The sequence below is a fragment of the Aythya fuligula genome, chromosome 8 (genome assembly GCF_009819795.1).
Source record: "Aythya fuligula isolate bAytFul2 chromosome 8, bAytFul2.pri, whole genome shotgun sequence".
In the NCBI taxonomy this organism is placed as follows: domain Eukaryota; kingdom Metazoa; phylum Chordata; class Aves; order Anseriformes; family Anatidae; genus Aythya; species Aythya fuligula.
In genome coordinates this window covers 10,757,307-10,782,520 of record NC_045566.1, presented here as the reverse complement: position 1 = coordinate 10,782,520, position 25,214 = coordinate 10,757,307, and the positions used below count along the sequence as shown (strand labels likewise).

Sequence of the window (25,214 nt, the reverse complement as noted above, 5' to 3'; positions counted from 1 at the left end):
CCTTGTCATGTAGGTGGGATTTATTTTTTTAAGATAAAGTAGAAGCTTGATAAAATAGAAGCTTGATAAAGGTAACCTTTTAAAGATAGGCATTATTTATGTCTTAGTCCAGCATTTTGTTCTGATTCTATGCAACATCTTTGCAGATATAGCAGCTTCTTAGGAATGGAATATGAGATACAGCTTCAAAAAGCTACTGTCAGGGTAGAGAATTAATCCTTTAGTGACACTTCTGGTGTCAGCCTGCTGGCAGGTATTCTCAGTGACTAAGACTGATTTGCAGGAAATGTAAAATTGCACTAAAATTGCCAAAGACTGGGGCAGTAAGGAGTAGGAGGTTTGGATCAGTCTAGACCTCTGCTTCTTTAATGAGCCAACCCAAAAGTCAGACACCTCAGAAGGGACATCGCAGATCGCATTTACAAGGTGAGGATTATATTCTGCCAACCCATGGTTATAAAATGAGCACTGAGGTGATCTATGTAAAATATCTGTGTGAAAGGGACCCTGCTTTTGAGCAGCATTAGCTCCGCATGCTGGTGCTCCAGAGGCAGTGCTTCAGAGGTTTGGGGCGAAGTTGAAAAGGGTTCAGAGAGGTGCTGCAAATGTGACTCAAGATCTAGGAGAGCTGCCATCGCGTGAGACATGCGATGAACTCGATCCAGTTCGTACGGTCAACAGAAAGTTAAGAATGGGCTTTGATCGGTCTACAAGTACTGTGTGGGAACGGGGCCATCAAGAGAGGCCACTCGAACGGCTTTGGCTGGTGGAACTGGCTCTTCCCTCGTGCAGCAGCTCGTGCTCACCAGTCTGCCCCGGGACTGACGATCCACCTCGAGGCAGATGTTTACACGCAGTGGTTTGTCAGTGAGAGGGTCACGTGCGGATGTGGAAGGCACTGCTGACAGTAGATGGTGCTTTAATTTAGCAGAAAAGGGAAGAATGTGCTTAAGTGGTTTGAGGCTGAAACAAACACATCTGCATTCGAAATCAGTGAAAGCTCAAATCCTAACAGTAAGTGGGTAGAGCTGAGCGTCTGTAACTTGGAGCTTTTGGATGTCAGCACAGGATTTTGCATAAAAAACTAGGAGTCAGAAATGTCATGGCTCAGAGACAGATGGGGAGAGAAATCACAGTATTTCACCCAGTGCTCTGTTGTTTAGGAGGTCAAACTTTTTTATCATAATCATCCAAAATACGTATTTCCATCGGAAACTTCACCTGGCCAGAACCAAATAGCCTCTGTTGGTTTGCCTCCTGCAGCACCTTTCCCTTAGAGGTTTTGACAAAACCATTGCCATCGTTGCCACTCGAATGCCATTTGGGACTGACTCTTTCTCTTCCTTCCTTGCCCCAATATACTGCTGAAGCAGATCTTGCCTCTTCTTTGTCACTGGCACCAGAACTGTGTATTTTTTTCTTGTGCCATTATGTATAAAAGTCTTCCTGTATTGCTTGATTTAATTAACACAAACATCCATGCTTCTTTGGCCTTTAAGGATGCAGGCGTGTGTCTGCCTTGTTGTTGGAAGGTTTCCTTGTGGAAGGGCTGGGGACTCCAGTGCAGCTCTGTCTGGGCTTGGGAAGCTGTTCCGAGTGGTTTTTTGGGTGCTGCACTGTTAACTGCACGCGCATGTCTGGCTGATGGCTCTGTCAGCAGGGTAACCCTCGGTGATTTAGCTGATTCTTTCAAGTGTGCTCCAGCCCTGCTCTGCAGAGATGGACCCCACATAAGCAGAGCTTTCCCCACGCTGGCTCCTCAGGCTGAGCGCAGCACAGAAGAGCCCGGGCAGCTGTGCCTGGGACTGAGCAGGCCGCCTAGCCCAGAGATCTGCTCCAAGCGGCTGATTGCCTTGGACCCTTTCCGAAGAAGGCTCTGCAGACACGTATTCCTGCAGCGAACTACCAGAGCTGGGGGCACACTGCCAGAAGAGCCAGCTGCGTTTGGGATTAGATGGCTGGAAAGAAGTCCTCTCCCCGTCTTCGAAACAAAATCACTTCTTAACATCTGCTGTAAAGAGTTCTCGTGACTCATGGCTCCACGAGAAGCCATTCTCTTCCTTTTCTTTTCTGTTTCTCTGATAATTAAGGTTATTTTCCTTCCTAGTCCTCACCCGTTGTGTCTATGTATGTGTTTCCTCCTGGGGGTGGGGTAGGGTCCTTTTTCTGTCCATGTAGTGTTTTTCCATCTCTTGAAGTCTCATGAGAACAGCAGCAATTTTGCGCTCAGCAAGGTGAGCACCCCCCAGATAACCTGACAAGGTCTGCCTACACGCTGAAAATTGCTCGGAGAGAGGATTTCCTTACTGAGCCCTTGCCTTATTGCTATTTCAGTGATAAATGAGTAATGAAGAGGTTTAACTAAACAGGTGGGTTTGATTCAAGCCCATCATTACAGGGGATGTGGGGGGAGAAGACTTGCTTGTCCTGACAGCCCGTCTCACCAGGCCACACATGGAGTGAGGTGTTGAAAGCAGTTTATCATAGGCGATGCCTGGGCATGATGAGGTGAGCTGGGGATCCAAGTGTTTCTCTGTCCTCCCCTTGATTCTTAATATTCCCAAAGGTTTCTTGGGTTCTTGGGTGGATGCAAACAGAAAGTCATGTTACAAAAATCACCGCTTTCCTGTGTTTTCTCCACAGTCTCAGCTGCCGACGATGTATTATTGTGGGAAATGGTGGAGTACTTGCCAATAAGTCGTTGGGGTCAAAAATTGACGACTACGATGTTGTTGTCAGGTGAGTCTTCGGCATCACAGTTTTCTTGTCATTTATTCAGTTTCAGTGTCAGTTGGCATGCTCTGCAGGCAAAGGCTAAACATACACTAGTGAAGATATCCATTAGTATGGAAGCATTAACCAATGTGGAGGAAAAACATCAAGAATATATAAATGTTTAAGTTACAAATGGTGATCCCATCAAAGGGTAAGGGCACTCCTCAAGCATTCCATGTTCCACAGCTGTTTGGGAATGTGCTCTCTCCTACAATTCAACTTGAACCTTCTTTTTTGAGCTGCTTTTTTAAAAGCTGCTTCTTCTATAATGCCCTTAGGTGGTGAATCAGTAAAACGTACTGTTATATCTGTTCACAAGTACACCCCCTTGGTAGTCTAGGGAAGAATTATTTGTCATATATATATAGTGTTCCCCAGGATCCACATTTTACAGGTAGGAAGGAAAGAACTACAAACTGTGCAGCATAGGGTCTCAGGAAGCAGTAAACCTCCATGAGTGAGGACCCCATAATGATTAAACAGCAGTAGGTGTGCCTTAGAAGCTGTGAATATTTCAATTGTTTCACTGTGGATGATGGTGTTGAATAAGGGAGCAGGAGCAGAATGGCTCCGAGTGGAAAGGACCACAGTCGAAGTTAGGACTCTTTGCTTTTGCTGAGGACCTGGATCATCGCCATCTCAGAATGCTTGAAAAACGTGCTGATATGGGAAATCATAGGTCTGGTCATAACTCTTAGCAATAAATCTGTCAAGTCAGGGAGGTGTTCTGGGTGACTGGAGATTAACAAATATAATACCTGTGCTAATGGAGAGTGAGTGTGTGTAGGAGGGAGGAGGACATGCTCTGGGGAACTAAACCTATTTGTCTGACTTGGAAAAATGCATGGTTTTGTAGCAGGTTCTGAAGTGTGAGTAACAAAATATTATGATGGTAAATAGGAGAAGTGGGATAAACCACAGTGTAGATTTGTAAAAATTGCTTTAACAGAGTCTAAGCTACTGTTTTTTTTCTTCATAACATAACTGGTTTCATATCAAAGAGAGTGTAACCAATCTCACCTCTCTGAACTGTAGTCAACCATGAGATGTGGTGGCAAATGGCAAATTCTTAGATAATTTTGAACAAAGAAAATGATTACTAAAAGAATTTAAGGTACAGAGAAGATATTTAGCATGGTCTCTTTTCTCTCTTGTGTGCTAGTAATGGGCACACAAGAAAAGAACAGAACATACATAGAATAACAACTACCCTCTTGACTCCGGACAAAGACCAAGAAGATCCTTTTCAGTCCTTTGGTCCTGTGAGCTGTTCCCTGCTGCCCCGGTATTGCTCTGGACACAGGGATGATTGCTCAGAACAGGATGAAACTTTCACAGCCCTTCTCCCAGTTCATCACACTATCAGTTGCTAGCGAAGAGCTTGTACTGCTTGTCATAGTCTGGTGGCTTGCAATTATCTCAGCTGCTGTTATTAAAATTCAGTTACAGCCTCTTTTTGGGGCAGGCTGTTCACAAAGTAGCAAGAGAACAGTTTCAATCCATCTGTGTTAGGCCACCCACTAAAATTTACATCAGAAGGTTTACTATTTAATTTCCAAATGAAAAGTTCAACTCTTTCTCCCCACATCCATAAATCCAAGTCAGTTTGCAAGCTGAGAGGATAAGAGGGCAGCTAAGCACCTGTGCTGGCTGCAGGTTGGATAAAGGAGAGAAAAGTCAACTGCAAAGGTTAAATGAAGCCAGGTGGCTGGATGTGGGACAAGAGGAGGTGAGAGCAGACTACTTCTTAACTGCATCCACTTGCTTCCTTTTTCTTCCTGTGGAAGCTTGGGAAGTCCTTTGTGTATAGCATCCTTTTTTATGGGTTGCAAAGCTCCTTGTAAGGGTCAGATTTGGGACTTCAGATATGAGTTTTAAGGGAAAAAATGAAGCATCTTTGTAGACAAAGAAATGATCCAGCAGGATAAGGAGCTTTTTTTTATGCATCATGTCTTACTGTGTGAGGGCCATTAATTACAGCAAGAAATCTTTTATCTTGTGATAAAGAAAGTCAGATTAGCTTTGACAGTTCTAAAACCGTGTGGAGTGAGTTTGTTGCTGGTTTTTCTTTAACTGGGTGTTCCCAGATTTCAGTGCAGATGTTATTCCCGGCTGTCACACTGTTTACCTGGCAGGAGCTTCTTGCAGCAGTTATCAGTGCTCTAACGTGTAAAAATACCTCTTTAGAATAGATTGCGGAGGGGAAGACAGGTGTATATCAGCAACTCCAGACTGAGATAGGAGGTTCGCCTATGGAGAAAACTGTGTCCATGGGTTGTGAGGAGGTCTGGCTTCCTAGAAGTTGTACAAGATGTAGCTGAGTTCATAGCTAGTGGCGTGCCCTACCTGAGAGGAAGCTCAAGCTCCCTAACGTGTACCTTGGTGAGTGCAGGTTGCAGCTGCCAGAACTCTCCCTGCTCAATTGCCCGCACTGCCCCAGGGGTGCAGGCTGCTGGTGCTGGCTCATTAGCAGGACCCCAGTGCTATGACTCCATCAGCAGCTCGCATTCTGGCCCTTTGCTGGAGAGTGGAGTTCATTTTACTTGGGGGAAATGGTTTGTTTTGTTTCCTGTCTAGATACGAAGTAGGGGTCCCATGTTTGGGGAGCTTTAGCAAGGTAAGCAGCGAAACGGCTCACCCAGCAGCTGGGAGCAGGGAGACCCCTGCCAAAGAGCTGCACGTTGATCTGAAAGGACCACAGACACTAACCATCCCCTCGTGTTCCAGAAGACAGATGAAAATATGCCTAACAAGCTTTCTTTATGTTATGCTTAACTATTTATCTGTTGCCTTTAGGGCCGTTTGCTCTTACAGTATGAAAGGTCATCCAGCCCACACACGGTGCCTTGAAGGTTAAATTATGTTCGTAGTAAAGGTGACTGATGTGTGAAAGCTCAGTCAGCCTGAGAAGAAAAGACAAGGGATCAGGCTGGCCAGGAGCACTGTTTTTGTATGAGTGAGGGGGATATAAGCCCTGAAAAAAGGCTTCATCTCCTGTTTAAATTGTGCTGGTGCTGATTCTTAAGGTGCTTTCCATTTAATATTTTATTACCAGTGTTAAAGTATTTTTACTAAACGTATCCAGGAATTCATTCTCCTTAATTCTGAATAGAATTTCAGATTCTATAGAGGGATTTTCTTCTACTGAAAGGTTTCCCACCTAAAATGCTTACCCGGGCTGAAAAAGACAAATCCAGATCCTCGTTAACATTCCTACATCAGAAAATTTGCAGTCCATAAGCACTTTCCAGTGTATTGAACTACCGCAAGTCAAGAAGGCTGCAATAATTCAAGCAGGCAATGCTGTTCCATCAGGGGCTGCTGTTTGATGTCAGCAGGATTTGTATTCCAAGTTATTTGAAATTTCCTCAGCTTTATGTTTCTGGTATTGAATAGTCTGTCCTACGTACACAGAGAAGTTCTGAATAATGTCATGAAAGTCATCATCGCTGTTAACACCAGAGCAGCTTGCTTTCTGAAGGGGAAAAAAAAACTTCCTGAGGGGAGTTTTAACAAAAGCACGTCTAAACACACAGCATTCCCTCCAAATGCACTTCCACAGCAGCGTCTCCTCTGCGTTGGTGGGACTGCAGTGCTGCTGAGCCTTGTCCCAGCACAAGGTCCAACCTCTTCTGTGCTGGCACTGCAGGGCAGCTCACCTCCTCGATGGGTCAGTCTGGGGAACTAGACCAGGTGCAGACTGTTCCTTTTTATTTATTCCTTTTCTTTTTTCTCCAAAAAACATTAGCTGTCTTAGTTCCCCAAACAGTCTCACTGCAGGTAGGATGAGCAGTGCAAGCTCTGAACTGGTGTAGGAGCAAGAGACCAGTTTCAGACTGCTTAAACTGCCATGGAACTGCATCCTCTGTTCCAGTACAGTCTTGCTTCTGCAAGATATCCCAGGAGTGACTGAACACTAAAATATTAATGGTTAGTTTGTAAGTCTAAATTTGTAAGGACAATATTTTTCTTTTTTTTTTTTTTTTTCCCCAAAGCTTCCAACTCAATTTAAATCACAAGGGTGAAGTGCAGAAGTTGCTTGCATTATATTAAATCAAGTAATTTAAATAGCTTTTAATTAAACTGTTGCCACTTGGAATAAAGCTTTGTAAATGTTTACAATGAAGAATTGCAAGGGTTATGTTTGCTGCCATAGCAGCTGTGTACGGAGAGACCGGGGCTGGCAGCGATGCTGCATCATTGTGCGTGAGTGTAAATGGGAACCCATGACAGCGTCTTCTCTGGTTGCCCTACAGGCTGAACTCCGCTCCGGTGAAGGGCTTTGAAAAAGATGTGGGTGGCAAGACGACTCTCCGGATCACATATCCTGAAGGTGCAATCCAGAAAATGGAACAGTATGAGAAGGATTCCCTGTTTGTTCTGGCAGGATTCAAATGGCAAGATTTCAAGTGGCTGAAGTACATTGTTTACAAGGAGAAAGTGGTAAGAGCACTGTTAGCTGGCATTGTGAAGGTCACCTAATTAGAAGTGGTGTACAGACGTGATACCACAGGCATATTTGCCACGTTTTGGTCTGAGGAGAGTTCCTTTGTGTGCCCTGCTGCATTTAAGTGAAGGCTTTTTTTTACGTCCATGGACTTCAGTTTTAATTAAATATGTTTTACAAATACATCTGCTCCCTGTAACCTGACCTTGCATCACAGATGAGGCTTTCTATTGAAGAATATGTAGCATGTGCTGTGAATAGTGAATGTAACTTTCGTTTTAAAGAGTACATGAAAGGACCGGATTTTGCATGGGTTTTTTGGACTCATAGGGTTTAAGAGCAGAGGAAGGAAAAGAACAATGATAAGAGAAGGAAATGGGTGTTTGGGGGTAAAGATGCAATGACTTTGGATAGGAGGAAGAGACAGCAACAGTACAATTTGTTGAAAAGTCCACCACAGACTTAATGTAACCTCCTGAATAGCACAAGTCATTATACGTTCCTCAGTTATTGCTGTACTGAGATTCATAATTTGGGTTTGGCTAAAATATCACCTGGAAGAACAATAACAAATCTAATTTAAGATGACTGAAATGGTTAAGATACTGTTTCCCCATGTAAGTATTTTGTCCCAGTCAGTTGTATTAGTGCTCTTCTTTAGTACCGTGGACCTGTTACAGGGTTGTTTTCTGTAATTCACCCACCCTAACTGGAATCAGGTTGTGATGACTGACTTCTTGTTCAGTGGATGGTTTGTCTGTACCTGTTGCCATGAAGATTAGAATAAATGACCTCCATTTAGCTATGATCCTTGTTTTACAAATCATATATTTCTGTTTTCAGATGTTCTTTCATGATTTTTCAACAAATAATGAGACAAATGGATCAGTATTTGGAGGGTGGGATGTTAGCTTATGTGTTGGAGACAAAAAGAGGAGGTTGGTAGTTTATATGCAGAATTAAAACAGTCTGGGAATATAATTGTATACAGCTGTGATACAGACGGCCTCAGGACTTCTACCTCACTTGTGTCTCACACTGGCACCAACTTGCATTTATTTTTCTGTTACAGGGCAGTTGTTGTTACCTGTTAGCCTCTGGACATGCACAAGTGGCCTTTGGTAATGTGAATAATTGAATCAGAAGGTTTCTTTGTGGTTTCTGTCCTGCTTCTGTTCCTCATTCTAGGCAAAGGAAGGGCCTGCATTTAATATCCTGATGGTATCAGTGCCCTGCTACCTGAATGTCATTGTGGGAACTCGTAGCCTTTAGCTTGAAGTTCAAAGGACAGATTGGTTTGCTTCAAAACAAATTGAATTTCCACCTGATGTTTGCAGTCAAGCAGCATTGGCTGTAATGTGGCATCCCCTCGTCCCGTAAAGATATGGTGAGCAGTTTGTTAAAACTTGGTAGAAGTCTGGGAAGAGCGATTGCAGTCATCGTAACTGAATGCTTCAGTGCCCAGCTTGGCAGAGAGAAGGAAGAACTTGAGCTTCTCACATTGCAGGTTATTTGAATGCTCTTGTGGTTGGCTCCTTATCCTTCATTTCTTTGGAATAAACACTACTTTTTTTTCAGTTCTTTTAGGTGATGTTTTCCAGATCTCTTAATTTCTGTTGCTCTTTTGAAAGCTCGCAGTTGATTCATATTTTTCTTAAAGAGCACTGTCACAAATGTAGAGAGAACATGAAATAGAGAGGAGCAAACCACTGGCCTTGCAGTCCTCACACTTCATACATCCGCTGTTGTGTCTGCCTTTGCCACGGTGGCATGGGACTGCAGGTGAGCGTCCAGCTTGTGGCTCACTCTGCCTCCAGGTCTCTCTCTGCAGAGCTCTCCCATATACCTGCCATTCTTTCCAAATTCATGCCCTCTGCATTTTAATAAACATACTTTTTTACTCCATCATCCAGGTTGATAATGAAAGCACTAAACAGAATCGGTTCATAGGAAGACCCCAATGTAATATGTCCTTCATTTCTGCAATGAGCCTACTGAGAATTCCTCCTGGTTAGGGTTTTTTTTGGCCACTTTAGAACTCATATCACAGTAGTGTCATTAATAATGCTCTTTGGCATGTTTGTGAAAGTAATATGTCAGAAGCTTTACTGAATTCCAGACCATGTCTTGCTTCTTCCTATGTTTTTCATGTAGGAAAAGAAAGGAAATCTGTTTTTCCTGTAGAAAATACTACATTTTAGTAATGATATGCTCTTGACAAATCCACCTGGATTAGTACTTATCTTCAGTGGTTTTTTATCTTTATTTTCTATAATTAATTTTCCTATTCTGAGAATTTATATCATAAATCAAGTCTCTTCACTTTTTTGCCTTCCTAGGAACTACTTTTGTCCAATTTTCAATCCTTTGACACCCTACCTGTTCCACATAAGTTCCCAAAGGGAATCATCACTGGTTTTGAGGCTGCTGAACCAGTTCACTGAATATTTTAGGATGAGGTCCAGGTGACTGGAAAACATCTGTCTTGTCCTCTCTAATCTGATCTCTCCCTATTTGAGGCTGAGATCTTGTTGTCGCTGGCTGTAGCTGCAAGCAGGTGGCTAGCACAGCTGCTTTTTCGAATGGAGACTGATGCACAGAGTGCTGTCTCTTAGCTCGAAGAACTGGCCCGATGGAGAACCACCAGTGCTACGGGAATACGGCGTAGGCGTCTGTTTGTTCTGGTAGTGAGTGCTAGTATTTTTATCAGTGTGTGGTAAGCTCAAAATGACAAATGCCTGCCCAGTGCTCTCTGTGGAAAGTTTCTGGTTCTCTCTCTTCTGTTTGTCTGGAGAAAAGGGGCATTTTTCCTTTCCTGAGATGCTTAATTTGATCTAGAAGCTCCGTACTCCAGTGTTGCTTTTTCCTTGTCTGAGATTAGGCCTGTCCCTCTTCTAGACTTCAGCCCCGCTGCAAACGAGTGGTTTCAGCCAGGAGTCCGACCTCAGGACAGAGATAAGGGAAATTAAAGCATCCTGCTGAAGAACGTGACTGCTGTGGGAATGGACACAGTCCTTCAAAAAATGGGTCAGATTCTGACCTCTGTTTTCTTTGCCCCTGAATTCTGATGGCAACTGCATGTTTCCATGGTAGAGTCGTGGGTGGGATTTGAGACTTTCTGATTTTCTTCAGACGTTGTCAGACCTGGAGCTGCTTGGACCTGCATGACCGGAGGTTCTGGGCCAGGCACTGGGATCCTTGCTTAGTCCTCTTTCAAGTAAGTGAAATCAAAGGGAGTTTATCCGAGAGGGAGTAAATGAAAGACGAGTGGCTATTTATTACCAGGGTCAGTGGTCAGATAAGCTGATTCTCCCTGCAGCTGAGAGGGATTTGCTCTGTGTTATGTTAGTCTTTTGGCAACACTTGCACGCTGAGAAAGGGATAAGTGCTTTACTCTGTAGAGAGGAGGATTTTCATGAGATGTCTTAAGGAAAGAAACAGCGTGATGCAGAAGCAACAGCAGAACAGTAAGGTAGAGGATTTGATGCTTTACATTCAGTAAGATGAAAACCTTTCAGAGACTGGCATGATGCACCAGTGTCCTGTCTGTATTTAGTGTACACTGTGTACAGGAAGAGAAGCACTGGAATATAGACCAAAGAGAAAGGAAAAGCTCGGCCACTTTTTATTTCTCACTAAAATGTATGGAAGCTGGGGAGGGGAGGGGGGGAAGTAGAAAGAAAAAGAAACCTTGAGAAAATGTTAATATAAATAAAAACGGACAGGCTTGGCTAAATGATTGTACTGTGTCATCAGCAGAGCAAAGGTAACTTGTATCAGAGTTCTGGGTGAGCTGGCGCTCAGAATTGCAAGGCTGTAGCAAGTTAGGGCAGTACTGCATCACTGGAGAGTATAGACCTGTACATTACTAGGGAAAAGGTGGGTGAATCTGGGCAAGTTAAACCCTGGTAATCTGATTTCAATCCTTTGACAAGCATTAAACTCAAGGAGCAAATCATTGCACGTGTTGCAGGTAAATGGGGAGAAAAGGGTGTGGGATGGAGAAAGGTGACGTGTAGCAGAGGGGGGAGGATTGCACCACTCTAACCCAGTATTTAGATGGACAAGGGGAAAGGAACTGGATTGGAGCCCCAGACTTATTGCAGAAAGGTCACGGATGTGAGTTGTTCGTGCGTCTTTGGTGGCTGGCCTGGCAGTGCTGACTTGCAGTCGTTGCTGTAAGAGGCTGCTGGCAGTGCCAGGCACCCCTGCTCGGATCAAACAGCTTCTGGTAGCGCATCCCCAGCGGTGGTTTCTTATGGACACTCACTCTCAACGGTTGTGCTCTGTCCTGGGCTGTTTATTGTCCCAAGAGCCATTACCCACCCATCTCGTGATCCACCTTCCTCCTTCCCACAGCTGTACCATCTTGCATCACCTGGGTTTTGTCTGTCACAGGAGCTCTTCCTGGACATCTAAAGTAACAGGGGAATTACGGAGTGGGTTTTTTCTGCTGTATATTTCCCTTCTCCATTCTCCTGGGGAAGGATTAAAATAATAGTCAAAAGCTGAAAGTTTCTTCACCGCGTTCCGGGTAGTTGCTTTTGAAACAGAAGAATTTACAAGCAGCAATTATGCAAACCAGCCATCACAAGCTGGCACTGAGGCTGATTCCAGGGTGGTTTTTTTTGCCTATCATTAGTGAATCAGAAGGAACTCTCTTGTTTGCATAGGGCTCAGTTCCCTGAACATCTGGCACATGGCAGCAATGCAGCCAAGTGAGGGCAAAGGTTTCACTAGAAATTGGCAGCTCGCATGCTTCCTTCTCGTGCGGTAATGAGCCCGCGGACACTTCCAGCAGGGATCTCTGCAGCCGCTGCCAGAAGGAGTCACTTGTGCAGTAAGCGCCCGCGGCACCTCGAGGCTCTCTTTGATAGTGAAAGTCATAGGAGCGAGTGAGCACCTGCCTGCCAGCAAGGCCAGGCGCGGCTGTCTGTCTGTCCCTTGCAGGGGCATGCCTCTGACAGCTCGCACGATGCCATCTGCAAAGCAGCCGTCCTCCAGTGCTGCTGAGACTCCAGCAATGGGCAGGAGATAACCCCTCTTTCCTCATCCCAGCACGTGCCTGTCACTCTTGCAGAGGTGGTGGCAGTGAAGATTTATTTACTGTTAACCTTTTGTTTGGAGCTACCTTTCTGCTTTAAGTCAGCAGGTTGCTTCCAGTCCTGCTGCAGTGCTACGCCACCTTCCCTCCTCGATCAGCCTGCCTGTGCTGGAGCCAAGGCCTGACCGCTGCCAGAGCTCTCGCCGTCTGCTCAGCCTTTATTTAGAGATTCCCTTCTTCCATTCATGGCCTTGTCACGATTCCCTCAATGGCCTTGTCACGCTATGTGTTTGCCAGGGCAGTCGGCAAACGTCACGGCCTCGTAGTACGCTGGGGATTCCTTGGAATCCGAAATAGCCTTGCAAGGGGGCTGCTCTGCATCCCTGAACATTTGAGGAGCCAGGATGCTACCCCAAACAGCTAGAGGACAACAGAGAGGCTGTGAGTCTCTTCTTGCTGTCCAACCCAAGTAAAACCTCACCCACATGCACATATTTCCAGTGAGTTTAGAGCTTGAGCCCAGCCCCTGAGCAGGTGGTTTCTCTGGGTCCAGCTGAGGAGGCAGAACCTGCTCTTTCTGACCCTGTCACTTGCCCGTGGTGACAAATGGAGTGGCCACTTACAGTTTCACTCCGAAGTCTGCTTCTAGACTGCAAATATTTTCTTTCTCTTGCCTCCTCCCAAACAGTTGTTTTAAAATATTTTGTTTTGCATTGCCTTAATGCATTATGGACGTGAAGTTTGGTTACAGAGTTATGCTGCCTGATCCTGTATAAGCATGGCCTTGTGTCCTCCTGCCCTCTTTGGCCTCTGGTGGAAGGGGACAGAAGCTGGGTTTGCTGCTCCATCATTAATAAGAGTAAGCTATTGATTTGGGAAGCCATCTTAAGGATTGTCCTATTCTATGAATTTGACTTTTTCTCTAAATAGCCATTATTAATAATCCCCCAGAAGTGTAACGTAGGAAGGCATGGCTGGTGAGTAAGGCAGCCAACATGCATAAAGGACGTGATGAGGCTTGTGCCAGGGGAGAGGCGAGAAAGCCTCTTTATTGTCCTGTGGTCCAAGCACACAGTGCAAAAGACCACTGCCACTCAGAGGATGGGGGAATTTAGGAGCAGCTGATAGCAGACACACCTTACCTCGTCGTCAGGATGGGTCAGTGCCTGGGTTGGGGCAGCTGAACCATTACTAAATGCTGAAGCAAAGAATTAAGTGAATAAAGCTAGAAGCAGGCTCTTCTGGCTCCTACCAAGTCTATGGCTGAGGAAAAAGTGGGAGAGTCTGCGTGATTTCTTCTGTGTAAAATATTCTGTGTAAAATATTTATATTTTATTTTTTTTTTTCATTTTACATTTTGTTCTCTTTCTTGTTAGCCTGTGCTGCTTGAGGGGTTGTGCCCCCACGGTCAGGACCCAGTGCAGTGCTAGGAATGGCCCAAGGGAACCAAGGGAGACTTGCACATTTAAAAATAAATCCCTTGCTATGACAAAGGAGTCGAGTGGTTTCCAGAAGACGTAAGGTGAACACTGGTGCCATGTTAGAGAAGGTGAGCCAATTTTTTTCCAGTCTTGGTGAGAAGAGAGTCTGGAAAATATGTGGGTACGCTATAAAAAAATCTTGCCCCTGCTGACCAGAAGAGGGAGAAGATCTTGGTTCTGTACCGTGTAGCTTTCAGGTAGCGCTGTGGTGACAACCACGCAGGAACCTCAGCAGACAAATGACCCAGTTTGCAACATGGGCCTTGGGGGAGACTTCCTGGCCAGATTCCCAGAGGAAGGTTGTTGGTATGGAAAGTGCAGGCTGGAGCTTGCCCTTCATACATACCTGCATGCAACGGCGTAATAAGATTAGGCAGGTCACTGCATAGCTGAGAGCTGTTCCCACCCAGGCATACATGTACTTAGGGTGGCTGTAGGTACACCATCAGCCATCAGCTGGTGACAGGGGCTGCTCTGATGCCATTGCAGTGTGCCTGCATGGCACTCGATATCAGCTGGTGGATGCATGCTGCACAATAAGTTGTCCACCTGGATTTGATGGCCGTCACATCCCCAAGTCTGTAGCAATGTTCACCTAAGCTTCTGAGGCAGATGAAGAAAACTGAAAAATATCCATAAGTACATTATTGTCAGGGTGAACAAATTCCAGGTATCAGGCCTTTGAGAAGAGTCTGTATTTGCAGGAGTAACGTCATAGATGACTCCAATTTTAGACAGATGTTCCTTAAAACTTCAAACTAAGATTCAGTTGGTATGCCTGCCCTCCCAGTCATTTCCACAGTATACAGAGCTTTTGTCCTTTTTTCTCCCTTGCTTTGCTTGCCATTAACAAAATTCAGTTTTCCTTGCTCTATTCTTCCCACTAGAAGAAGCATTTATTCATGCTAGGCTTCAGTAGTCCTTAAAGAACCTTTATCCCATATCTGCCAAGACAGCATCATCTTCGTTTCTGGCTCAATAATCCTAGCTGTGACATGAATACTCTTCTCTAGTTCCTCTTCCTTCACATCATTCTTAAATGAAGAGACCAAAGCAGAATTACTGCCTGAAAAGGCTGAATCATAGCCCTACTAGGCATCCTTTCTGGGATTGCCTCACCATCCTGCTTTATCCTTAGACAACTTCTTCCTAAAATTGTCATCTTCTAATTAATCTCTTCTGATGTCTGCTGCCATCCAGCTGATAGTTGCCTTTTCCGAGCATTTGACACTCCTACCTTCTCCATCCATCCATGACTCAGACAAAGTTTAAAAAAAAAAATGGAGAATTTAAAGAGTTTCTTTTTTTTCCCCATTTCCTTCTTTTGAAAAGCTAATGTGAGCAAGGGCCAAGTGAAGAGCTAATGCAGCTGTCTTGAAAAAGCATCAAGAGGGTGCTCATGTTGCACTCTCCCTCTTTGGCAGGCACTGGCTGTATTTAGACATCGACATTATGCAAATCCGAGTAGGTGCATTTCAAGGTCATAGTGCATGTAAACTCGGGTTAGACTGGTAGCTGCCACGACCAAACACAGACTCGGAGTATCTAAAGCGATCCAAAGGATTTCATCCCAAATCTGGGGCTGGTTCTAATGAAAGACACATAAACATAAACAGCAGAGCTTACAAAATCACCCGCTCACCTGTGATTTATGTCCTCCTCCCTCTTGCACCACAACTCTCTCAGGTTTCCTCCACCTCATAAATACCCCCTGCCTTCCGTTTCATCCCTGACTACTGCGTGCTTCCCTGCTGGCCAAGACATGCATGTTCACTGGGCCATACGTATGTGATCGGGCACCTGGCAGACGTGATGAGCAGCTAAGTGCTGAGTTCACACGGCATCAGCTCCACCTGGCCTCCCGTGCAGCTGCATGGGGTCTCTTCACCCCACCGTGCATGACTTTACCACCAGTGCAGCCCCTGCTTGCTGAGGATCTCGCGCTACCCACGTGTGCAGCAGATGTTCAGCCGTACCAGAGCAGAGCTTTGTGAATCCAGCACATGGAAAAAGTCAGAGAACATCGACAACAGTGAAATGGAGACGTCGCCCAGAGGGGTATCAGCCGTTCGTGCAAGTGTTAGTAGAATAAAGATGTTCTGTGTTAACACTTGAGGAAAGAACTACAAGAATCATTTGAAGTCTGCAAAGCCTCCCTTAGCCTAAGAGATTTGGGTTCCATTTATTTAGTTTATACATGAGATTTTGGGGAGATTTACTTATAGTCTCTCTGTATCTACAAAAGAAGAAACTTTTTTTTTCCTCAAAAGACTCTTTAATTTAGTTGGAATAAGAATATCTGAAGTGAGGCAAACAACCAAAAAAGGCAGCACATTTGTATCAGTATAATTACTTGTGCTACATCTGCCCTACAGGCTTGATGAATTTGCTGCTATTTGAAGTCTTAAAATTGAGACTGGATGTCTTGGTAAAGTCCTGCTCGACTTGTGGGAGAGTGAAGGACTGGTAGAAATCCCTGAAGGCGGGTGCACCGTTCCCTGCTCCACAGGACATCCAGGAGGACGTCAGCAGGATCTCCCTTGGCATTTTGAGCTGTGCAGTTACGAAACAGCAGAATGTGGTGGCTAGGAGCTGAAGCTAGATAAAATCAGCCTGGACAGATGTAATTTCCTAGAGATATGGATTTATAGTACTCAAATGACATACCTGCAGAGGCAAACATTGGCTTCTGACAACTTCTGAAATACAGATTTAATCCAGTGTCTGGGAAGATTGTTTTGCATGGGTGTACCCAGGACCGAGCTGCATACTTTGCCTTCTGGCCATCCTTTTCTGTGACCTATGGGAAGCCCTGTCTTCACTCTCTCTGACCCATTTGTTGACTCTGAGGAGCAGGATAGCAAGCCAGTAGTACCCTTGGCAGCTTTTTGTTGATGTTAGTTGCTTCATTCAGTCGTGTGTAGGGTTCACTGCAATTTTTTCTCTTCCCAGTGCATGCTCAGCCAGCTCTGTTTCTGTGTCCTAAGGGAGAAGGCTTCATGGAATCTGAGGTGAGCAACCTCCAGCATAACAAAATCCCCCAGAAGAGCCCTTCAGAAAGCATTGCAACACCACAGGATGCTGTGAGTTCACCCATGTGCAGCAGGAGGACTCACAGAGGGGGGAGAAGCACTGATTTGATTGTGTAAATAAAATCACATGCTTTCTATCAGTGGCTGAAAAGACGCTCCCTTTCACAACTCCAGGAATTTTGCTATCTACATTTTTTTTTCTTTAAACTGAAAAAAAAAAGTTTGAACAGTAAATATTTATCCAAGATGTGTGGTTGTTAATATGATCCAGTCTTCAGTCATTTTGAATGGTGTCATGATGACAGATGTTAATTCAGAAAGGAATAGATTGGACAATTTATGCCCGAAACACATGTGTTCCTTGGCGGCCTACATGGATTACTTGCATAGTTAGTGCTGTCTGAGCAATTTGTAATGTTGTCTCTGCCTCGAAGCACCGAGGGCTCCAGGACAGGGGGTTGATCTATATCTCCAGTTAGCTATAATAAACACCGAGGTAACTAAACTCCCTGACTGCTTTTATCTTCCCAAATTTCTCTCTCCCCCTGTGCTACAGCTGCGCACGGTGCTTCTGGTTCTTCTTTAGAAGAAAGCAGTTTCTTCCAGCAGCAGAGGAAGATGTGCACAGGGTGCAAATCCCTCACCTCCTCCCCTGGAGCTCATCTCTAGATTCAGCTTCTCTCCTGCCACAGCACACGGTTATTTAATGCAAACGCTCAACAACTGGATTGAAAACAAACCACTCCACTGTAGGTACTAAGCAAGAAGGAGACTCTGGGAAAATCTTGCTTTTTTTTTTTTTTTTTTTTTTTGGCAGTATTTAGATTCTTACAGTTGTGAGTTTATGGAATATGTCAAACGGTGTTTCCTTTCTTATTAGGACCAGGTTTGTGGAAGCATTAATATCTTCTTTATATCCTTTTCTTTAAATAGGAAGCATACATCTGGAGGAAAATGGCCAAGCTGATGGGTGCACGAGGCTTTTGCTAGGTCAACTCAGGAGGTTTTCTCTGCTGGTTGATTGGTTGTGTTCTGGCCATTTTCAGTGAAATTAATTTTGCCCACTACTGACAAGTATGGCAAATAGTGGGTCTGGCTCAGGCAATCAGTGCTTTGTTTGGAAAAACCCTCCAATGTAAATGTTCTGTTTAGATGACAGTTTATTTAAATTATCGTCTTTTAAGAATATTAAATAATCTTACAAGAAACTCATCTTTTGTAAAACACCTATTATTAATGCAAGTCAAGACAATAAAGCAGGGCAGGAGCTTCCTGGCATCTTCCCAGACTCTTGTTATTTTGACCTTTCTGCTTTCCCCTTCTAAAGGATGCTGGATAATTTGTATATGTTCTATACGAACACTCAGTGAACATAGAAATTATTTGGCTTCTCATTTCAGCAGAGATGCCAAAATAGGAGAAGACAGCTTTTTTGTGTACTCTTGCTGTAAAAACAATGTGAAAATTTCCCTGGAGACTCTCTTTAAGATAACTTCAGAAAGTGATGAGGGTTTCTAGGCCATAATTTCTACTGTGGTGATTCTTTTAGCTTTTTTTGTTGTAATGTGCCAAGAGTTTAGTCTAAATATGTGTTGTTTAATGAGATGAGATCTTGTTTGTATTCAAACTCACGAACTAGTTCTGCTCCCTAAAAAGACTTTGCTGATGGCTTGTCCTCAAGCGCCCTGGGATACCCTTGTGTTTGCCACCAAAACCTGCAAAGACAGCGCTCTTTCTTTCTTTTTTTTTTTTTTTTTGGGTTCTAGCATACTTTTATAAGTAGAACAGGTAGCTAGGTAGCTGTGCTTATAGTTGGGATCACCTTAGGTTTTCTTCTGTAAGCAACCGGGAAAATGACTCTATCACTTCATTATACTTTCACCTTTGAGCTGATGTTTTCCATGCCACATGTTTGGCTCAGCTGGAAAGTTCAGCTGAAGTAATTTAGCTGTCTCTCAGGTTAAGGCTAGCCAAAAAAATACACTCTCCCACCCCATTTTGATGAGACACTAATTCTTCAGGGCAGTGGCTGGGAACTGGCCAGGCTGTGTCCCATGGCAGCCTGCTGGGGCCCTTGCAAATCCTGTAAAATCCACAGCACTTTGTTCCACGGGGGCTGTTAGATGCTGGCAACTCAGTTCTGAGTGAACTGAGCACGGTCCATCCTACCAGACTTCATGAGCACTGCCTGCCTTGCTCAGGTGCCCTTTCTGTACCCTTAGTTGGAACGAGGCATCTCCAGGATTTAGGAACAAAATGGGATTTTCCTTCCAATTGTTTCTCCACAGTGAGACAGGGGCACAGGGCAACAGAGAGAGCAGGGGGTATCCTCGGGAGCCCCCTTCCCTGCAGCCTGGGCTGGTGCATGGCAAGAGAGCAAAGCAGAGTCTCAGAGACTGAGGGTGATGAGTCCTGGGATGGCAGGGAACTCCTCCAAGCATGCATTTTTGTCAGGATTTAATAGTTCGGGATCTGGTAAGAGGATGCATTCTCCTTCCCTAATGGCTGATCTCGAATGCAATAGCCTACCAGGGCTTGTAGTTGCACTTAGAGGACTGTGCTCTGAGTTCAATTACTCCACTTGATGGAGGTTTTTTTTCTTGAGTTGATTTTTTTTAATGTATTGAATTACACTGTAAAACTTTTTAAAGAGCTTTATGGTTGTAAAGCAAGCCATCAGAAGCTAAGAAAAGCAAATAATTTAACGTTGTGTTCTCAACATTAATTCAGTTCTCCTGTGCAGATGTTATTCGTAATATGGATATAATAATGTTGTCCTCGCTCTTGGAGTACTGCTGTCTATCTAGTGGAGGGGGACACTGAGACTTAGTCTGATTTCTGTCGTGGAAGAAGTTCAGCCTTGGTGTGAGCATCTGCAGAAGCCGTGGAACGTGTTGTGGAGAGGAGAGAGCAGAGGAGAAAGAATGGCCTCCTCCATTCAGCCTTTGAATGTCTGTTGTGATGCTGAGCTAGTTAGATCAGAAGTTCCCAAACACAGTTTAAGTCCCATGAGGCAGATGTGCAGGAAAGGTGTGTGTTCAGCAGCAGGAAAAGCTAAATGAAGTTGTACTGTTCTGAAAATGTTCTGAGAATTGAGGATAAGGTATCTGAAATTGAACATCTGAAGGCGGTGGAAACTGGGCATTCATCAGTGTGTTTTCTCCCCTGTAAAATGTTGTGATAGATGCCAAATACTGCAGAGATGCTGTAAATATCAAAGTATTGCTTGTAAAGCACTTAGATGTATGGCAATATTAGAAAACTCGTGTGGGAAAATTAGAAAGTCAGTGTTCACAACAGAAATACTGAATTTCTGAAGTTGCAGGGCTGTCCTGCTTCAGCGCTTACTAACATGTGGATTTGGCCTTTCAGCCATGGTATTCTTTTAATAGATGTTATGTGAGTATGACATTTCATAAACTATGCAATAAAAATAATAGTGAATTAAAGGGACTGGTCCCCTATGGTTATAAAATATCCCCTAAATAGTAATAATATTATAGGGCCTGTTCTTCGTTGGGAGTTTTCTGAAACTCTACTACTTTAGATATTTTTTCATTGAAGGGTTATTATTAATGGACGACAAACCACAACACAAACATAAATTATCTAAATCCATTGCTTTTACTAAAAACTTCCGTCTTTCCTAAGATATTTCAAAACAGGAATATTTCTTCAAGCTTTGGCTCAAAATCCAGCTTATGTTTTGAACAAAAGAGTCTGTAGTACAGTCTATCCATCACCCTATCTGCACATAGCGCAAGCACATCTTCTGATATGCCGTATGTGAGCTATCATGTATGCTTTGACTTGTGAAACGCAGTATTCATCAGATTAATCTTTAGTTTTCTTTGCAGCCAATCTGATATGTTCCAAGTTCCATTTTCTTCAGAGGACACCCTCTTTTGCTACAGAATTTTTTTGTCTTACAACTGTGAATCATGTTTTGCTCTCAGTTACACTGATTGAAATGTAGAAGTACATGAAAAGGACAGGAATTGCGTTGGATTTGCAACATGCATCATCCAAAAATAAATTTGCTCTCCTGACTCATTAGAGCTGGTCTTGGCCTCATGCTTCCTAGTCTTGGGAATGGTCGGACAGCAGATGAGCTGTGCAGGAGGTCTGTGTCTGTAGGTGAGCTGCATCACACCCAAAGTTCAAATGAAGTGCAGCAGGGCTGTTTGTATATACTTTGCTGTTTATTCATAATACGTGCTTGTATGCCAACAGGGCAGAAACTTGCTACTAGCAGCCATGGGAACACTGTAGTGTAGAAGACTGAACTGATACGTAATGCATCAGCGCTGGCTTCCCAGATGGCTTTTGTCACTGCTGCAGTTGCTGCTTTCAGAGCCAATATCTGTGGACGCAGCAGCTCCCTGTTCCATGTAGCCCACGTGTTGGGCGCAGAGTTTAAAGTCTGCAACTCCCACTTGGAGCTAAGCTTCCCTTCTCTTGTGGTTTTCATGCAGAGATCTCGACCTGGCTATGAAACCTTCAGAAACTAATCTCTAAGCCAATGCAGTGAAGTATTTATTATTAGCTTCAACTTACAAAGAAGCATGGTTAGATTTTTTTAATTTGTTTTAGTTTTTGTTTTATGGTGGGTTCTTGTCTTTAAAAAGTACTATATGTTAAAAGGTGCTTTTGTCTTCATCCTGCTTTGCTGCTGTCTTTGCCACTGAAAACTGCGTAGAAAACTGAAAACTCTCTGGGTAGAAAATCTCTTTGGGTTGCACACTGAGGCACATAGGTAAAAACTAAATTTGAGGGGTTTACAACCTATTGGGAGTCCTCTTGGCCAGTATGTTAGCTGATAGTGCTGTGAGGCTGTTGGGAGATGGGGCGTGCTGACTGGGAAATGGCCTGGGAAATTATAACCATTTGATTTTAGACTTTAAATTTAGATTTAGTGGGAGGGTATTCAGAGAGAAGAAACAAATTATAAAGATTAAAACTATCATATTGTTGGATGCTCCAAGAGCTGCATCTCCTTTGGTAGTGGGACAAGATGAGGGAATGAGCACAAGGTGCAGTGTTCCTGCTTCAGGCAGGGCGAGAGGGCCTTTCAGCAGGGCAGGTAAGAGCAGAACAAAATAAAGGTTTGAGTGCTGGCCACTGGAGCTGTGTACAGAGGGTGGTGAGGGGTTCTCCATTGCTTTGAGAAAGTTGGGTAAATATATATCAAGTGTGGGCTAGTGGGTCTGGCAGTTGACCATCAACCTGGATTGCAGGCTCTCAGCACTTCTGTTCTCGTTGCTAAAAATTCCTCGTTGCTTTGATAATTGGTGGAAATGATGAAACTTCATTTATATTACCACTTGTAGAAGAACATTTTATAGGCCTCCATGTCTCCTTGACCTCTGAGAAATGCATAGTTGGCTGATAAGATGGTTATTTTCTAGGAAAAGCACACCTTCCATATTTAATCCAGTTACACCTGAGCAGAAATCTTTCAGAAACCTCTGCGGATGGATTGCTGCAGTACCCTGTGTTTGCGTGGCAGTGAGTGCTTGTGGGTGATGGGTACAGGATAACTGCATTCCAGCCTAGGTGGGGGCAGCGATCTCAGTGAACCAAGTGCTCCGAGGCACTCAGAGGTCTCGTGACTGGCATGTCATTCTCTGGCTTTTGCTTTCCTTCTTGCCCTTCCTCTCCGTTTCTGGTGTTACCAGGGTTTGAAAGAGCAGTAATCTCCATTTGCCATAGGTTCTCTCTCCAGTCTTGTCATCTTTCTTGTTGCTCTGTAGCACAGTATTGCATGCCTGGACCTAATTCAACTTGGTTGGCTCATAGTTGACCTTTAGAGCCTCTCTGTCCCCTTCCCATCAGACTTAAAAGTCTTCCTGAGCAATGCTTCTTGCACTCCTAAACCTAGTAGTACAGAAAAGTACAGAGGTACAGAAGAGGGATCATCTGTGTCATTAGGGTGCCATAACATTACCCCTCATTTTGCATAAATATCAGAAATGCAGTTATTCTGTGAGACAGCCCCTAGCTGTTTGTAACTTCCTTTAAGGTGTACTTCTTGACTAAAGGTCTGAGTTTCCATATTTTATTTTAGAGTACGATGTGATCCACCTTGGTAAATCTGGGAACAGGAGATGGAAAACTGAACCGAGACAAAACCAGCCTGCAACAAACCATCTGTCCCCATTAGCGTTCAGTACTTCTTTGAGTAGGTAGAATGAGGGATTGTAGCTGGGCTGCCCTGCCCCTGGAGCTGTTAGGTGAGGTGTGCCATGTTTTATCCCTTCCTTATAACTTGCCATCTCTGACATTTTACATGCTGCACCTCTCTGAGGTCCCGGAGCTGAGTCTGTTGCGGGGATATTGCTGCTGCTCTCCCTAGATGAGAGCTGTGCAAGAGATTGGCTTGAAAACCCTGGCCCATCTAGATTTTTGCTACTTTTTAGTCTCCTTTAAAACTTTTTGTGGTGTCCTTTTCAATTATACAATTTTGAAAACACTCCAGGATTGCTTAGAAGTGCTGTGGCCCACAGAGACTTGTACTTCAGCCACGCTCTCCTGTCTCCTCTCTCCCCATGTTGCTTGTTTCTTTATGCTTATGCTATAAGCTCCTTTAGGCAGCACTTGGCACTACGCATGTTGATCGGTGACTAAGATTCCAGGTGCTCGGTAATACCAACAGATAATAAGGGTGGGAATTTAACATGGGGATGTTTTTTTCAGCCTAAACCCCGAGGTCTCCGTGTGAGCGCCAGGAGGTGATGAGGTACTGTGGGAACATTGCCCAAGCAGTTTTCAGAATCACTTTCTGACTCATTATCCTAATGGTTATCAGGAAGAGCGATACCGTGTCCTCAGAGACCTGTCTTCAAGCGCTGCAAGGAAGCAGGCTTAGCTGCTGGAGCAGGGGGATGCCCCCAGCTCAAACCACGGCTCTGAGCTGCTGAATCTGGCAGGGAGCTCCTGCCTTCCCTCCGAGAGCCTGCCGCTCCTGCTCTTGCTCCGTCTCTCCTAATAGCCTAAAGAAGGGACAGAGTTCCCCGACGGGAAGCGATTGCTTTGGAAACCTCGCCGAACATCTGTGTCCAATCAGACCGAACATCTCCACGAGGCAGAACAGCGGCCCCGTAGCCGAGCATCAGCGGTAGCGAGGAGCCTTGGCACGGGCTGCGCTTCCGACCGTGCGGCTCCGAAGGGGGTTGCGTCAGGGGAGCAGCCTCCCGGGGCTTGCAGTCGTGGTGGTGCTTTGTTTCGTAGCCTGCCAGTGACAAGCTGCAGAACAAAACCACAAAGCTCGAGATGCAGCTCGAAATTACAGGGTTTGCAGAGCCAAACCACAAGGCTGAGAATTTCAGTAATTATAAGCCAGGAAAACAGTTTTTAGTTCTTTGTGAGTAAGGAAAATCCCAGGGCTTTGCCTACTGTGTAGGTAGAAATATGAGAGCCGTCTGCTGAGACTCCCCATCTCTCACTGGAATTATTTTAGAAATTACAAATGGAAAACATACCAAAATGAAAGATGACCTGAGATGTCCCTCATTAAACTAAGGGGAATTGCACAGAAAAGTTGCAGGGAACAGCACTGAGCAAGCAGAAATAAGACCAAAAGGACAGACCAGAACAATTTCAGAACTGTGTAACAGCCAAGGAAAGTAGCCAGGGAAATACTCTGGGTAAATGACGATAGAAACAGCCACAACAAAAGGACCAAAGTGGACAGGTGTATGCCATGGATAGCATCCGTGTTGGTGCTGCACTTGCACTGAACCGATGGTGAGGAGCACAGATTTGGCCCTAGAGATTCACACAGCACTGGAAAAATGAGCAACTGTGATATGTGTAATTACATTTTCCCAAATTGCTCAAACAACAACAAAGTCTTGAGACTTTTTATGCTTTGTTATTTTTTCTCTTTAACGTCATAATATGTGTAATGTAAAAAATAAAATAAAAAAAAAGTAAAAGCTCCTTAACGACCAGAACTTCTGTAGAATCTTCTGTGGAGTTTGAATCCAAACAAAAGGCAGTTTTGTTTTAAATACCTGGCAGACCTTTGATTTGTTTGCAAAATTTAAGCGATGCCTTATTTAGAGCTGCACGTGAAACCTTAACTCAACTTACAAATTTATTTTAGTTTCAGGATCACACGGTGTTTTTCCAGGAAGTGTCTGCTTGAAACTATGATCAGATGGTTTCATCGAATGAGTAGCTGTTCAAGATTTTTGTTTATCATCTTCATTTCTGTGAGACCTGGAGCATGCTTAATGCAAGCGGAATCTGAGATATTTTTTTTTATTCCCTGGAACTGGAAGACCTTTGCTTTACATGTGCTCTTAGGAAATTATGAAGGTTTAATATTTATCCATTTTTAAATGAATTTTCACAAGGATACAAAACTCAGCTGACATACCAGATCCCTCAAATCCACTGGTCAAATGGATGTAGTACTTCGTTAACATTTG

The 25,214-nt window shown here is 44.2% G+C and overlaps 1 protein-coding gene across 3 annotated transcripts in view; it reads left to right on the top strand.

Annotated features, from left to right (window-relative positions):
- Nucleotides 1–25,214, top strand: part of ST3GAL3 (ST3 beta-galactoside alpha-2,3-sialyltransferase 3) — a 164,644-nt gene that overhangs the window by 115,417 nt on the left and 24,013 nt on the right. For all 3 annotated transcript variants that reach the window (XM_032192630.1, XM_032192629.1, XM_032192628.1), the window contains 2 exons: nt 2,644–2,739; nt 7,032–7,218. In XM_032192630.1, coding sequence (XP_032048521.1) covers nt 2,644–2,739; nt 7,032–7,218 — 283 coding nt within the window. The remainder of the gene's footprint in view (nt 1–2,643; nt 2,740–7,031; nt 7,219–25,214) is intronic.